Raw genomic sequence first — 15,878 nt, 5'->3', positions numbered from 1 at the left:
AACACGAGGGCACGGTGCAGGATCCCGAGATCCACCACAACCGGCCACACACCGGCCGGCCAACTCCAAACCACCTCCAGTGAGGAAGAAGACCGCCGCCACCATGCTCGGGGCCACTGCCCCGACGACCACGAGATGCCAGCAAACCGCGCGCGGGTATGCAGTGGTGCAGCGCCACCATGCCCAGCCGCCCGGAGGCACCACTGCCGCGGCCCGCCAAGCCCATCTGAGCCCAGATCAGGCCCTGGCCAGACCCGCCGCCAGCCGCTGACGGGGGCGCCGCCGCAAGCACCAGCCACACCAGTGCCGCCTACCACCGCACCCTACCGCCCGCCGCACCCCCCGCCGTCAAGCCGCTGCACGCGCCGGTGAAGACGAAGCCGGGACGCTGGGCAGCCCTCGCGTCCACCGCGGGGTCCCCCCAGCCACCTTTGGCAGCGGGGGCCGTCGCCACCGTGGCGAGGCCAGCAGCAGCGGAGGATGGACGGAGGAGACCGGGGGACCGGCGGCGGCGCGAGCTTTGCTTCCCTCGAGTCGCTCGTTGCGGGCGACGCGAGTCCGGTTCTCCTATGGTGAAGTTTTAGGGTCCCAAATGGAGATACTCGTAGGGGACTAGGCGGAGATTTATGATACTTTGTGCAAGCTTCCTCGGGAATAGCATCAAGAGCAATGTTGAGGAAATCGCTTATCAGGGTCAACTCGGTCGGCTGACGATTAGCGATTAATAGGCAAATCGGACGATTAATCGGGTGATTAATCGGGCGATAAATGAGTTAATTGGGCGATAAATGAGTTTATCGGCTAATCGGTGACCACCGAATAGGAATTAATCATGCGATTAATCGTTAAATCGGCTTTTTGAACAGTGATCAAGAGTATGGTTAACTACCTGACACTTTTCACTTTAAAAAAGAAAACATAGTAAATGCATGCACTCCCTACCCATATGAGCACCTTTTAGAGATAGAGTATAAGAAACCACAAAGTCACTATAGAGATTGACGAAGTCACTATAGACGCGTCGTAGCGACAGGAAAGTCACCTCACACCGCAAATATATTTTACTTTTATAAGACAATGAACTGTCAACACCTGGGGTTTGTTGTTTTGGCATATTACTAAGCGACACTAAGATTTGGACCCTATATAATCTATTTTTTCTTGGTGGAGTTTATTATCATGAAAAGTTTGATCCATAATAGTAGAACACAACTAACTGATGAGAATATATTTCATAAAAAACATGAGTTTCACAACATGTGAGTTCAATATTTTCCGATGAACAACTTATTTGGTCGTATAGAATGGCAGTTTACTTGAGAGTTCATAAACATATAAAAATACAAGTATGTTAATAATTACACGTATGGCAAGGTAATTACATTATGATGGGATTACAAAAGTATAATTTTAACTTAAAGAAACAAAATAATTTACACTTTTACTATAAATCGTTTTATCACGGGCTTTGCAATTTCAGAAACCTTTATAATAATCAAGAAAAGAAACCTGTAGAGGATACTCATTCCAAGTAATATTGCAAGATCAACCCACTTAGAGTGGCCCATCTCCACCTGTAAGTTGTTCTTCAGTATATGCTGACCACTAATGTTGAACCCTCCAGCACCACCTATACTTTCAAACACCAAGCCCAAAAATTCATTTTTGTACAATGCTTGAGTTTTGTATTTGTGGTATGAGATGTAATAAGTTGGGTACTTCCATACTGGTTTTGGAAGGTCACTTGGAAGCCTAAAGAAACCAGCATTTAGCATCAATAAACCTTGTATACCAGAACCTGTGACTACACCTAGGATAAAATCAGGCACGATTGCTGCAACAATCATCATCATACCCTCGACTAATATACTGCATGCCCACAGAGTTGCAGCAAAGAAGGAAAAATGGTCAATTCCTCTTTGAAGCCCAACTAGGTAATATGCTATTGCAGCAGGTAGTATGGATATGAGGCCCAAGAATAGAGTTGATGAAAGTGTGTTGGCTATTACAAATTCGGTAGCCCCATAGTGTCCAGTAAGCCATTCTTTCTGAAATATCTACATTAGAAAATGGCGATTTAACACAAACTCGTAAGAAAAAATATTTGTTTAGATGGAAGGATAATGTTAACCACCTTCATATCCTCTACAAATGATGGAAAACTTCCAATTGCCATCATTGTCACAAAGGTAGAAGTAAACATAAGCATGGATGCTCGTGCCTGAAATGATCAAGAAATAAGAGCAATAGGTCATTAGTACTCATTAACTGCACTTCTTTATCGTACAAATTTGAAATTGACAACTTACTTGTATTGATTCATAGCTGTAACCAACATTGAAGAAAATGGTCCCAATGGTTAGAAAAAGACCGATGTTGATAACAAAGCGTAACCAATAGTAGCCTAGGTCTCTGTACATGTTAATCATCGATCTTTTGGTTAGCGTAACTGATTTGGTAAGGAATGTAGCTTGTCTTTTCTGAATTATAGACACACCCTGTACAAACAAACACCGTCGAAACAAAAAAAAACATATAATCGAGACATATATAATTTTCCGAAGATAATAAGATGCATCGAATTTTCATCCAAACAAACATATTCCTACTTACTTCCACTTCAGAACTTAATATACTAAGAGAGTTGGATGAGGCCATCAAAGTTTGGATTACGTTGGCAGCGTGTGGCACATTTATAGTAGATCCTTCCTCATATTCCTATAGAAACATGATGTACATGCCTTCAAACTTCATGGTGCATTAAATTTTCAAGAGAAAATGGAAAGCTTTGATAGATCAGTTTCATACCTCAAAGTCCGTGTTTATCATTCTTAAGAAATGGTCAGATGGATTCCTCCTCATTGGACATGGGAATCCATTAGAGTCAAAGAACTACAAGTAAACCAAATGAGCATGAGTGTTTTTGTACACATTGTAGAGATTTTTTTATATAATTGGAACATAACATCCAACAACCCACACATTACCATGCAAACTCATCTTCCTAACTCACACCTATAACTAAAAGAGATTGAAAATAAATCTAGAATATGGCGAATGCGTGCCTCAATGTCTCGCAATCAACAACAAATGTTGTTACTTAGAAAATACATGAGTAATGTTTAAAAAAACATCACCTCTGTTAAATACCATATTTTATTATATAGGCGCTTTAAATGAGCAGTTAAACATCTTTATAGCTTCGAATGATGCATGTATGGTGCGATCAATTAATTTTTGACCTTATATACCTTGCAATTTTTTAAGGGAAAATTTGCTCCAGGACACCATTATTTTCTGGCGTTTGCCAAAACACACGGCCCGATTGTTTCTTTGCTGGGTACCATTAAAATTTTGTGGCACATTTGTCAGAACACACCACCTATCCAAAAACGGAAAATATTGCACTTTTGGCTGGGTGACTTATATGACTAGTTTTGAAGAAAAATGCAAAAGTGTACAGGTGGCATGTTCTGGAAAATGTGCCACAAAATTATAATGGTACCTAGCAAAGACAAAATCGAGCGGTGTGTTTAAGCAAATGACGTAAAATAGCAGTGTCATGTAGCAAATTTTCCCTTTTTTAAAACAACAAAAACTACATTTTTTTATTTTATTGCAAATACAATATTTATATAGTGAAAATTTTATCATAGGGACTTGAATAATTTGCCCTCAAGTTGTGCTATGCACATCTACTAAATTTGGCAACCAATTCTTATTATGATGGCCTTAAAGGGGAGTAATTTCGCAAGATGAAATCATGGAAGAATCGAACTTTGGACAGGGACTGTTGCACCCTATTCTCTCCAAATCTCTTGTTCTTTTCATCTATGTTTTTCTCACCAGCAAAGTAGCCAAGGCCAAAAAACTCAGTACCCTTCATCATCTAGGATTAAGAAAACTGATCCTTACAATGGCGAAGTATTTTTTGGAGCCGACTTGAAAATTGCTTAGGATGCAAACCCTTAAATTCCAATACCATTTAGTTTGCACTATGAATATACTAAATGTGTTTTTATTGTGACATGGTATTCCAATGGACATAATTTATCTTGTTAACATATTCTAGGGCATATTTGGTCCAAAGAGATTAATACAAATTTCGGTGGATTACATTTATTATGCTATTTTACATACAGAGCTAGCTTGCTTTCTAGGATTGTAAACCACATGATTTTTTTAATGTAATCTAACCTTTCATTTCATTCCAAAGAATATTCCATGGAGTGTAACCTAATAGAAAATTACTCTATTTTTGGGACAAATATGTCAACCAACTAATCAGGAAAGTTCTTGTATTTTTCTTGTGGTGCAAAAATATATTTTATATTAGACATTCATGTTTTTCAGTTCTTGTGAGAAATATGGCATGCTATCTCAATCCAACATTTTTTTCCTGAGCCTATGTCCATAGAATCCTACAAACCAAATATCCCCTAAGTACCAAAGGGGCACACATTACTTCAAAAGTAGTGATGCAGGTAACAGGGTGTTTTCTGCAAAAAAAAGAGGTCTTATCTTCAAATAGTAGGTTCATTAGGGCAAGTGTTGTAAAAGGCCTATTTGTAAACTTGTACCCGCCACATGTTCGAATATAATCTCCCGTGGGGTCTTCTAGACCCTGGTACTGTTAAAAAAAGGTAGCTTGGTCCTAAAAACATACTACCTCCATCCCAAAGCTTAAGGCTTATATTATTTTTAGAAAGTCAAACTATGTCAAGTTTAACTAAGCTTTTACCAAAAATGATTAATATGCAAAATACAAAATTAATATTATTAATAGATAATGAAATATATTATCGTATGGTATCTACAAAATATTATATTTGTTGATAGATTATTCTAAAAGTTTGATCAAACTTTGCTTGGTTTGACTTATTTAAAAAAATTAGGTCTTAAGCTTTGTGATGGAGGTAGTATAAGTTAGTTTGAGTAGCTATGTGTAGGAAAAGTTGTGCCTACTCAGGGACTTATCTACAACCCTACACTATTTGAAGTTGCTCTTTGAGTTTCTCCCAAAGTATAAAGTATACAACCTTTATGTTTGGTAGGTCTACAATATATAGTAAAATAGATTGTGGATTTGCAAAAGGTAAAGTTAGATTTTTTCCTTCAATATCAATATGTTAAAAAAATTAATATCAAAAATCATTTTCTATATTTATATGGTATCAACAAAACCGAAACTATCTTTTACACATTTCAGTTCTAATGTTCCAGTGATCTGGAAAGTATTAGGTTCATATGTTTTTTATTTAAGAGAAACAAAACAGACAATTTGCTACAAAGTGAAAGAAATGAATCAACATGAATCTTGATGCAAGCACCTATGTCATAGATAGGGGTGTGTAGGTAGGGGCGCAAACAAATAGGGTATATAATGTTGGCGATGAATTCATTTCCAAATCCGTTTTAGAGAATCCATATCCAGTTTGACATTGGATACGATATAGGATATGGTATGAAAAATACGATATAGGATATGGTATGAAAAATTGCGCCCGGATATCCATATCCGAAATAATTTAGAATTATTTGATGGTTTCTATCTTAATAATCTGATTTTGATCCGAAACCTTGAAGATAACAGAACATGTTCAGTAATTAGTGAGTTTCCTAGTTTACCTGTTAATGAATAGTTCGCTTCCATAGTCACTTATCAAATATGGATGCTTTAGTGTTAGCTTAGCTCTTGTGTTTGGCGTTAATGCATCCATATAAACCTAATTTCTTCATGCAGTTACGTTATATATATTCATTCTATTGTGTTACATATTTTATTTTATGAGTGTTTTGATAAACTTGTTTATCAATTATTTTTGGTTGTATGGTTTGCCGACCTACTTATGCGCATGCATATCAGATCATATTTGTTTCCGCCGCTTCATTCCCATTCCGAATCCACGGTCTCATATATCCGTATTTAAATCCATAACCGGCTATTGTCTCATCCGTTTCAAATTTATCGAGAAAATACAAATATAGGATACGATAACAGTAAAATCCGATCCAATCCTATAATATCCCTATGCGCAGCTGAGTGCAGAGAAAGAACACTCTCGCTAGTTGCGTAAACGTACCTCTAATCCTCTATAGCTTTGGCTGATGGACCGAAATAAACCGTCCTTCCGTTGGCCATCAGGCAGAGGCCATGGAAGAGCTCGAACACCTCCGTGCTCGGCTGGTGGACGGCGGCGACGACCGTCATCCCACCCCTTTGGGCAATCCGGGCTATGCGGCTCATGACGTGGTAGGACGCGGCGCTATCGAGCCCGCTTGTCGGCTCGTCGAGGAAGATGAGCGAGGGCGAAGCCAGCAGCTCGATGCAGATGCTCACCCGCTTCCGCTGGCCGCCGCTGATGCCTTTGCTGACGCGGCCGCCGATCCGGTTGTCGGCTACCGCGGCGAGCCCCATCTGCTTGATAGCATCGTCGGCGCGCGACCGCTTCTCCGAAGGAGACATGGAGTCCGGCAGCTGGAGCTGCGCCGAGTAGCGCACGGCCTCCGCCACCGTCAGCGTCGTCATCAGCACGCTCTCTTGGGTCACGTATGCCTACAGTGATTACATGCATCAGTGCATCATGCATGCGTCTGGAGGTTAGAGAAGTTATTAGGCAGTAACACGCAAACGATCCACGGTATGGGCAGCTTACGGAGGTGCCAAATGCAAGCTTCTCACGCCGGCCGTTGATCATGATGTCTCCTCTCCCTTTCATGCTCGGCCCAAGTCGTCCTGTTTAAGCATATATTCAGCCAAGATAGTACTACCACTAGTGGGAAACAGGGCTTCCGTGGGAGCCTTTTGTCGCGGGCGCGCCTGCACCCGCGATAAATGGCCTGGCCACGTCGCCCCGAAACCATGTGGAGCGGGCAGGGCCTTTTGTCGCGCCCTTTTGTCGCGGGCCGTATTACGACCCGCGACAAAAGGGGTCTGAGGGCTGGGGCCTCCTGTCGGCACCCCTTTTGTCGCGGGTCGTAATACGGCCCGCGACAAAAGGGCCAGCCACCCCCCACCTCATTTTTTCCTATATATATAGAAGCAGCCAGCCACCCCCCACCTCATTTTTTCCTTGGTGGTGAAGGTGGAGGTGTATGCTAGCTCATTTTTTCTACATGTGCACAAGAGGTGTTTGATGGAATGCTTGTGAGAGGGATGTCACTTGGTTTTATTTGATAAGATTTCTCCTCTTTTTGATCCTAAAAGGTTAGCAACTATTTTCTCGATTATATATATATGCATAGTCCGTACAATACTAATTTTAGCAAGGTGATTGCATCTGATACATATATAATTGTACTTATGATGCAGATGAGTCATCCATGGATGTACGGTAATCGATGTGCTCCCGATTTCAGAGAGGGCGTGAATTCTTTCCTGCTTGTGGCCGAGGCCAACAAGTCGAAGCAAGGTTTTATGTGCTGTCCATGTCTAAAATGTAAAAACGAGAAGGATTACTCTTGCTCAAGAGACATTAAGAGCCACCTGCTTCGGTTTGGATTCATGTCCAGCTATAATGTTTGGACCAAGCACGGAGAAGAAGGGGTTATGATGGAAGACGGCGATGAGGAAAAAGATAATGATGACCAGTACCGATCTATGTTCTCTGAATGCTTTGATACCGCAGAGAGCAGCTGCATAAACTGCCAACACATATGCGGAATTTGCATCAGTGGTACCTTGATGCATGCAAGGAGAACATAATGTACATCGTGGCGAGTATACCATGGGAATATTACTACCGAAAGGAGGAGATCCATATTGAGATGAATGAACTCCGGCAGTTATTCAATCTAGATGCCCTCGACAAATCTCTCATGAGTTGCTATTGCTTGTAAGTTGTTAACTACATATAAGTTCATTTTCATTCAGTTCATGTTCGTTTTCATTGCATATATATACTCATTATATCTTATGTGTTCTCTTATGCGGATCGAAGATCAGTGAATGCAAAAGTAATAATATTGTCAATGTTAGGTTTATTGACCCGGATAAAATACATGTTGAAATGGTGAAGCATAAACGCGAAGAAACGGGGGAAACCTACTAAGGTTTTTGAGGGAGCAATATTTCTGTGATTCAATATTGTTTCCTTACAACTACGAGTGAGAGTCTTAATGATCTTTTATGCACATTCAATTTTTCTTACTCGATGTTAAGTGTAATTCCTGACGTATATGCATAACATGTGCAGCTTCCACTGGATTCTACTAGACATTCAACCCGATAAGGGAATAGTTGAAGTAAAAGACCCACCGAGTAGAGGCGTGGACGGGTTCCAGGACTTGCGAAGTTGCTCCAAGTGTAATTTCCTTCATCGCCGCGCTTTATCTTTCGTGAGATATCAATTAATTATCCACTCATTCAATCATTTTTTTGCCTGGCAGGGCTTGGCAAGCTTTGAAGAATCATCATAAGGAGATTACCTTTGCAAAGAAGCTAACATTTACTCCTGTACCGTGCCCCCAGCAGCCACAAGGGACGAATCTATGTGGATACTACGTTTGCGAGTCCATTCGCATGTTAACCACTGAGAAGCAGAACAAAAATAAATTCGACGTAAGCAATAACATTCACAACTTTATTTATTATCATCAATATTTCGTTATCAAGACTGATATAGTCATACTCATCTCATTTTCGTATATAGGTCGACTTCATGCGGGACAGACTCCAACCAAAGGAACACGCACTAGGAATCGCGGAGGAACCGGCGGGACTTTTGGTTAGAGAAGTAATAAACAACAAAGGCTTGTTTAGTCCAAATAGATGCTCTACCTCCAAATAGACGGTCGTTAGTACCGCTTGTCGATCGTGACCTCCATGTATATATGTAGGGAATCTACGAATATGTGTAAGGGGAATCGACTTTTGCTTCCAATATTTGTTTGATCGATCTATATATATATATATTGAATGAACGTGTACAACTTCTAGTAGCGTACAAATATATGCAACTTTTATTTTCGAACGAAAAAAATGAAATAACAGGCGGTCGGTGGCGGGGGGGGGGGGAGGGGTGCTGCACCCCTCAAACCCTAAAGCAGCAGCGTTGTGCGCGCGCCACGTAGAGGGCCTTTTGTCGCGGGTGGTAATACCGCCCACGACAAAAGGGCCTGTGCCGTGCGCGCCCCGCAGCTGCCACGTGGTGGACCTTATGTCGCGGGTCGTAAGCGACCCGCGACAAAAGGTGGACCCTTTTGTCGCGCCTCCGTTGTCGCGGCTGGGCGCCTGCGACAAAAGGCCCTTACCACCCGGAACAAAAGGCCTGTTATCTACTAGTGTACGCCTATAAATGAAGTGTAAGTGGCCGTAAAAGAAAGTGTAAGTACGGCTGGCGCTGACACAGATACTGAGCATTGAGTACCCACGTGGAAGAGCAGAAAATATAGAGCAAAATGCAATAGTAATAGGAAATGTTCTCACTAGACCAGTTTTTATTTCCAAGTTGATAATCCTTTTAAGTAAAAAAATGATAATCATGGGAGTTCTTTTGTATACTTGAAAAAAAGCATTCAGTTTACTTCTCATTAGACTGAGAAACACCAAGGTTTTGGTTACCGGACAAATTAGAGAGAATTCCTTATCGTGGTTACCGACTTACTGCCCGTTAACCCGTTTTACCGACCCCTCCTGGTAAATGTTCTTACCGGCTGAAATTTTTCGGAATGGTTCAAACCGTGAAATGTACATAAAACCTTATACCACTTATATATATCTAACCGAGGATCCTAGTACATCCTAAAAAGATATGATTTGGATGAAGTAGCTACTAGGACCAACAAAGATATGAATGCCTTCTAGCAAAGAAAATGAAAGATATCAAAATCCAAGCAGTAAAGGGAATATTTGTATTTCTAGGTTGGCAATCATGGCTTGATTGGCACATTTGAACTGTTTTGTGCAATTTAATGATTAGAAAGGTCGGAATGTCTATTTCTAGGTGGATTAAATATTTTATTTTCTAAAACGACAAACTTGTCCACTGATTATTTATTTTCAAACAAATAATACTCACATATTTTAGAAATTATGTTCAACATTACATTTAAAACTAGCAAATTCTGAAGGTTAAAATATTTTCTGGATGCATTTGTTTAACCATCTTGGTTTCTAGGGGATATTTTTAACGGAAAAATCTGGTCTGACCTGATCTGATTACATCCCTGTATAAAAGGAGTGAGAAATACAATCATGCATGCTACGGGGCTCATATCTCTACTACTTATAAAGGCACGAAGTGCCGTAGGAAAATCAAATCTTGACCGTCCATGTGACTCCATCAAACGGACAGAGACGCCCCATTCTCCCCACCCCCGTACCCGGTCTCCACACCCGGTTTTCACGCCTCCTTCAAACAGTCCGCCCGCAGGCCTGCCTTCGTCGCACACACGCCCTGCCCTGTACTTCCGCCGCACGATCAACGTCGACTGCGACGATGAAGCAGCCACAACCGTCGCCAACGAAACCTCCAAAGTTGTTACGCCACCGACTCCCAGGCCCACCCCCTGGCCCGTCCGTTGTCATCACCACCACCTCCACCTCAAGAGATCTGACCGTACGTGGAGGCCCTACCGCGTGACGGCGGCATGGCCGGGAGGAAGGGCCTTGCTGAGATCGGGCAGACTACGGCGCCCGTATTGCCGCGCTGCTCGAGGGCCGCATATGTGAGCTCACCGTCGGCACCAATAGCCTCTCAGCATCGCAGTCTCCCGGGCAAGATTTATTGGCCGTGCCATTCAGGTGTGGCCAACACGCAGGCCTCCTGGCCGTGGATTATCCGAGGCAGGGACTCCCAGTCCCAATTCCACCTTTGCTTCGTTTATCAAGCAGCGCAGGTGAGGCACACACAAGCCCTCGCTTCTAATTCGATCTCATGCGGTTGAAACGATCCTTGGCCCTGACTTGCTCTATATATTCTGACCTGCTAGCAATGCCGTAGATGCCCTGTTGTCACCGTGCCCCGAATCGCTGCTGCCTGCAACATGCTTGTGACTTCTATCACCCGACCCCAAAACATAGCGCAAATGCATTGGTGTTGCCACGGCCAAGCTCCTCATGCCATTCTTCGGACGGAGCTGCTGTTATTCCTCTACTGAAATTTGCTGTATCCTTCATGAGTATAGGCTATAGCTAAAGGAACAGTAAGTTCTTATATTGAGTTCAACTAAGCACCACTGCACCAGCGGGACTGTAGAAGTTCAGCTCACCTTTCAAGAGGTCTCTGAATTTTTGGAGTACCTATATTCTGAACTGTTGATTGATATAAGCAAAGAAGTGACATATGGTCTACAATTGTGCCATCATAAAATTACGGTGTTCTCTTTTCAGGAGTATATGATTGTTCACCCTTTTGATGTGTGGGTTGTTTACTAAATATATGTATTCTATTCCTTACGGATAATTTGCTTGAGTTCATCAGACTACCTGGTGAAACCTCCATATTGATTTGTCTAACGTATGTACGTCTCATGAAATATTAGGTATTTTCTGATTTGCTTCTGTTGGTTAAGAGGGAGAAGTAGGAGACGGAGAACTTCACCTTCAGAAATTTTAATAGTTGTGCTTTATTTCAATATTCTATCATTGTTTACTATTTTTCTCGATGGGATTATCTACTTATTATATTTTTCTTCTACTTTTCACAAATTATGCTTGGATTCATCAGTTTGCCTGGTATGATAAAATATCTGTATTTCTTTGTTGTGTTCTCTGATTTGATCCATCTTGTTCAATTACATGTGTGGACTTAGAAAACCTAATATTACCTCTCAAATCCTATCCTTACACATAGTAATAGGGTAGACTATGAGTTGATGATCGGAATTGGTTGACTGGTAGTAGACACATATCACACATACGGAGGTGAGTTAGGGTTACTGATAGAAGGCGACTAAGCACCACTATTGCTGACTTTTCAGTTTTCTATTATTTTTCTCTTTGTAATTCATGTGTTCATTGGGGCAAGAAATCAATATGCACAGCTTATGCAAGACATTGAGCAGCGATAATTAAGACCTGAGGTAGCAGCCTTGCAGCATGATTGTCGGGTTATCAAGGTTGAAGCATGAGGCGTCGACGCGACGTCATATACTCGAGCCATCAGGCAGTCCCAAACTCAACTAAAACTCACACATTTTGTTTCCTTGGCATCTGTACTACAAGATAGTGATCTTGGTGTTGGAAGACCATTATTGTTGTGGTCTTCTTTGTACGGGTTCTACAAATGGATTGAAAATGTTTTCATGTATAAATTATATTTTCATGCTCTTTTTAAGGCATAATTACAAGCTTCTAATTTGTGTTTGATAAAGACTTTAGGATACGTGCGTTGCACGGGCACACTTACTAGTATTTTCAAAATCATGCCACCTGATCCCTTCCCCATATTCACGCTTTTCTCTATTCTTCAAATAATGGTTGCACCAACATACGCAATTGGACTAGCTTAATACCTTGTGCGTTATTAATATAAAAATTGTACATGGAAACATTGTTTACCTTGGTTTAATATAGATCCTTATGTCGGGGACAATGCGCTTATGTGATGTTTGAACATGTTACAACAAAACCATATGGTTTCCTCTCTATTTCTCTCTATATCGCTCGAAATCCTAATAAAATAAGCATACAAATATTTATAGACTCCTTCCCCAAAATAAGCTGCATACGATTGTATCTAGACATGTTTTTAATGTACGTAGATATGTCTGTATCCAGAGAAAAGTTAAGCAAATTATTTAAAAACAAAGGAAATACATAAAAAAACTTAGATATGGGGAAATTGCTGAAAGAACGTCCCCCCACACTATAAAATTGTTGGGTGGTTTTAGAAAATATTATTATTTGTGCATGCGATTAGCTTTGATTTGCCTCCATCGCCACAGTTTACATGTGTCATGTCTCGTAGCTTCAAAGAGAAAACTGGCATGTCCATACTTGTTATATGCTCTATACCTTGACATGAAATCAATCAAATAAAAAAATAAAAAAATGGGAATTAAAAATATATTAATAGACATGGATGTTGCTCTATTTTGTAGTATACGTGGAGAAACAATGCAGATGTGGCTATTTGTGTGTAGGACTAGTAGTAAGAAACTAAAAAATAGTACTTTCTTCGTCCTAAAATGTAATGCATCCTTAAATTTTTCTGGTTAGCAATTTATAAGTTTGACTATAATTTATGATTATAATATATTTTTCAAAATTTGTAGGAAAAAATATGAAATAAAAGATATTTGCAATAGGAATGTAACGATACCATTTATACATTCTGAATCCATATACTTTGGGACGCAATTTTTTGGCACATGGGGTAAACTCCAAAATTTGTGATAATTTAAAATATTGGAAAAAATTCCAAACCTCCTAGAAACAAAAGAAGATCAAGTATTGTACTTGTATAGAAATGTTTGGGCTCGAAATGATTCCGATGGTATCCATGTTCGAATATTTTTGTACGAGTATAATACTTGATCATCTTTGGTTTCCAAAAGGATTCGACTTTTTTTGCCCTTTTTTAACTACTATTTTTTTTTGCACCCATGAGCATGGATGTATTTTCCTATAATTTGATACATATATTAAAGTAAAATTAATGCACCACAAAAGTGGAAAAATATTTTGGAACGATGGAGTATTAGTTAGCAGGCATGCATCCTTGGCTGACCCCTACTGATAACCAAATAATAAGTGTGATCATCTGACCCCGAACCCATCACCATCGACATATAACTACTACTCACCATCTCGATTCTTCCAAGCTACACCATGGCGTCCTCAAGTTCATCCTGGTGCAGGACATTGAGCTCCTTCCGTTAATTCCAGGCACCGTTTGCGCATTCTCAGCCGTGTAGGCAACCTCCTCCGCATGGTAAGAGCCCGCGTGATATACTGCTCGCCGAACTTATCAAACATCGCGTTCATTAATTTACTAGCTTGCCCTCCACCCAGTGCACAGTACAAAATCATGCATGTCAGCATAAACTGTTTCCTTTTTTATTTGCTAAGTGTGTAAGTTAACCAAAGTTGAACATGTGAAGCTAATTTCGAGCCTTTTTTAGGGGGAGGAGAAGCTATACCAGCTAGGGCATCAAGCAGAGTAGTTTTGCCACAGCCCGAAGGACTGTTGGTGCAGCCCGAGGCTGCACCCTCTCCCCGATCATCCCAGCTCACTCACGAACGGAGGTGGAAGAAAGAAGAATAGTGGACACGAAGTTTTTCCGTCGCACGAACGCCGCCACCGGCGCTCAAACACCCTAATCTTCTTCTTCTTTACAATGGCTACATGGCTAACTCTGGTACACTTACAGAGAGGGTACTTATAGCGCTCGCACTCACGCCACGCTGCGCTCCGGACGCTACCCACTAGCCACGATCCGCATGCCTCGTCGCTCCCTGCACGACGTGCTCATACACGATCGGCACGGACGGCTGCAGCTGCTGGACATGATCACTTCCGTATGAATCGCTAACAGCTAACTGAACTGACGCACACACACGCCTATCTACCGCGCTGCCGAGCAACTAACTCATGCATGCTGCTAACTAATAGTCTAATCAAGATTACAGCTAACAATCTCCCTCCTAATCTTGAACTCGTGATCATGGGACAGCGCCACACGCCGTCGCACCATCTTCCCGGCGCACTGACGCCTGCCGCACTAACGGCTTTCTTGCTTCACTCGAGCTCCAACTCGAGCTCCGCCATGATCCGCATGCTCCCAGCTCGCGCGCCTGATGCGCTCCAACACGATCAACGCGGCCGGCCTGCTGCTGGACCAACTCCTCCGCCTAACTCGCCACGCTCCACACGCCCCAGCTCGTGCCCACGTCGCGCTCCAACGCGATCAACACGGCCGGCCCTGCGTGCCCAGGACGCGGTCTTCTTCTTCGGCGACACACGCCGAGCTTCTTCTCCGCCAGTGACACACGGAACACGCCGGTCGCCGTCGTGCTCACCCGGTCGCCGCTGCCATGGCCGTCGCATGGCGCCGCTACGGCCTCCGTGGCCGCGCAGCACCTCCACGCCTCCGCCATGCCGCGCCACCGTGGCCTCTGCGCCCCTACGCAGGTTCCGCGCTCGCCGCACATACGGCGTCACATCGCGTCGCCTTCGTCCGACGCCACTGCGCCTCCATGGTCGCCGCACCATGGTCGTCGTGCCGCGCCTCTGCGACCACCGGCCACGTGCTCGCCGCGAGACGCAGCCGCGCCGCCAAGGCCTCCATGTCCACCGTGCTCGTCGCGGACACACCGCGCGCCGCCTCCGTGTCTTCCATGGCAGTCGCAGCGATGCACACCTCCATAGGCCGACACATGGCCCGGAGCTTCATCGCGCAGCCGCCAGCACTACTCCGGCTCTGATACCAATTGTTGGTGCAGCCCGAGGCTGCACCCTCTCCCCGATCATCCCAGCTCACTCACGAACGGAGGTGGAAGAAAGAAGAATAGTGGACACGAAGTTTTTCCGTCGCACGAACGCCGCCACCGGCGCTCAAACACCCTAATCTTCTTCTTCTTTACAATGGCTACATGGCTAACTCTGGTACACTTACAGAGAGGGTACTTATAGCGCTCGCACTCACGCCACGCTGCGCTCCGGACGCTACCCACTAGCCACGATCCGCATGCCTCGTCGCTCCCTGCACGACGTGCTCATACACGATCGGCACGGACGGCTGCAGCTGCTGGACATGATCACTTCCGTATGAATCGCTAACAGCTAACTGAACTGACGCACACACACGCCTATCTACCGCGCTGCCGAGCAACTAACTCATGCATGCTGCTAACTAATAGTCTAATCAAGATTACAGCTAACAAGGACCCATGAGAGCCAGCACTTCGCCGGGGCGCGCATACCCGCTAAGCC

The 15,878-nt window shown here is 43.1% G+C and overlaps 1 protein-coding gene across 1 annotated transcript; it reads right to left on the bottom strand.

Annotated features, from left to right (window-relative positions):
• Positions 1-1,377: 1,377 nt before the first annotated feature.
• Positions 1,378-10,209, bottom strand: LOC124679183 (ABC transporter G family member 1-like). The gene is made up of 8 exons (XM_047214986.1): positions 9,289-10,209; positions 6,657-6,771; positions 6,092-6,556; positions 2,809-2,892; positions 2,614-2,718; positions 2,310-2,498; positions 2,135-2,221; positions 1,378-2,057 (listed from the first exon to the last, which is right to left on the bottom strand). Exons 2-8 carry the CDS (start codon positions 6,717-6,719, stop codon positions 1,434-1,436), a joined length of 1,617 nt encoding a protein of 538 aa, XP_047070942.1. The 5' UTR covers positions 6,720-6,771; positions 9,289-10,209; the 3' UTR covers positions 1,378-1,433.
• Positions 10,210-15,878: the final 5,669 nt, after the last annotated feature.

Source organism: Lolium rigidum, chromosome 7 (assembly GCF_022539505.1).
Source record: "Lolium rigidum isolate FL_2022 chromosome 7, APGP_CSIRO_Lrig_0.1, whole genome shotgun sequence".
NCBI classification, from domain to species: Eukaryota; Viridiplantae; Streptophyta; class Magnoliopsida; order Poales; family Poaceae; genus Lolium; species Lolium rigidum.
The sequence above is the reverse complement of the archived record's forward strand: the minus strand, read 5'-3'. Positions and strand labels throughout refer to the sequence as shown.

Bases quoted from the DNA above. Each gene is read 5' to 3' on its own strand.
- LOC124679183 (XM_047214986.1), bottom strand. From the start codon at position 6,719: ATGAAAGGGAGAGGAGACATCATGATCAACGGCCGGCGTGAGAAGCTT. The intron at 6,557-6,656 runs GTAAGCTGCCCA...TAATCACTGTAG, and splicing joins AGCTTGCATTTGGCACCTCC to GCATACGTGACCCAAGAGAG. The intron at 2,222-2,309 runs GTAAGTTGTCAA...TGATCATTTCAG, and splicing joins ACAGCTATGAATCAATACAA to GCACGAGCATCCATGCTTAT.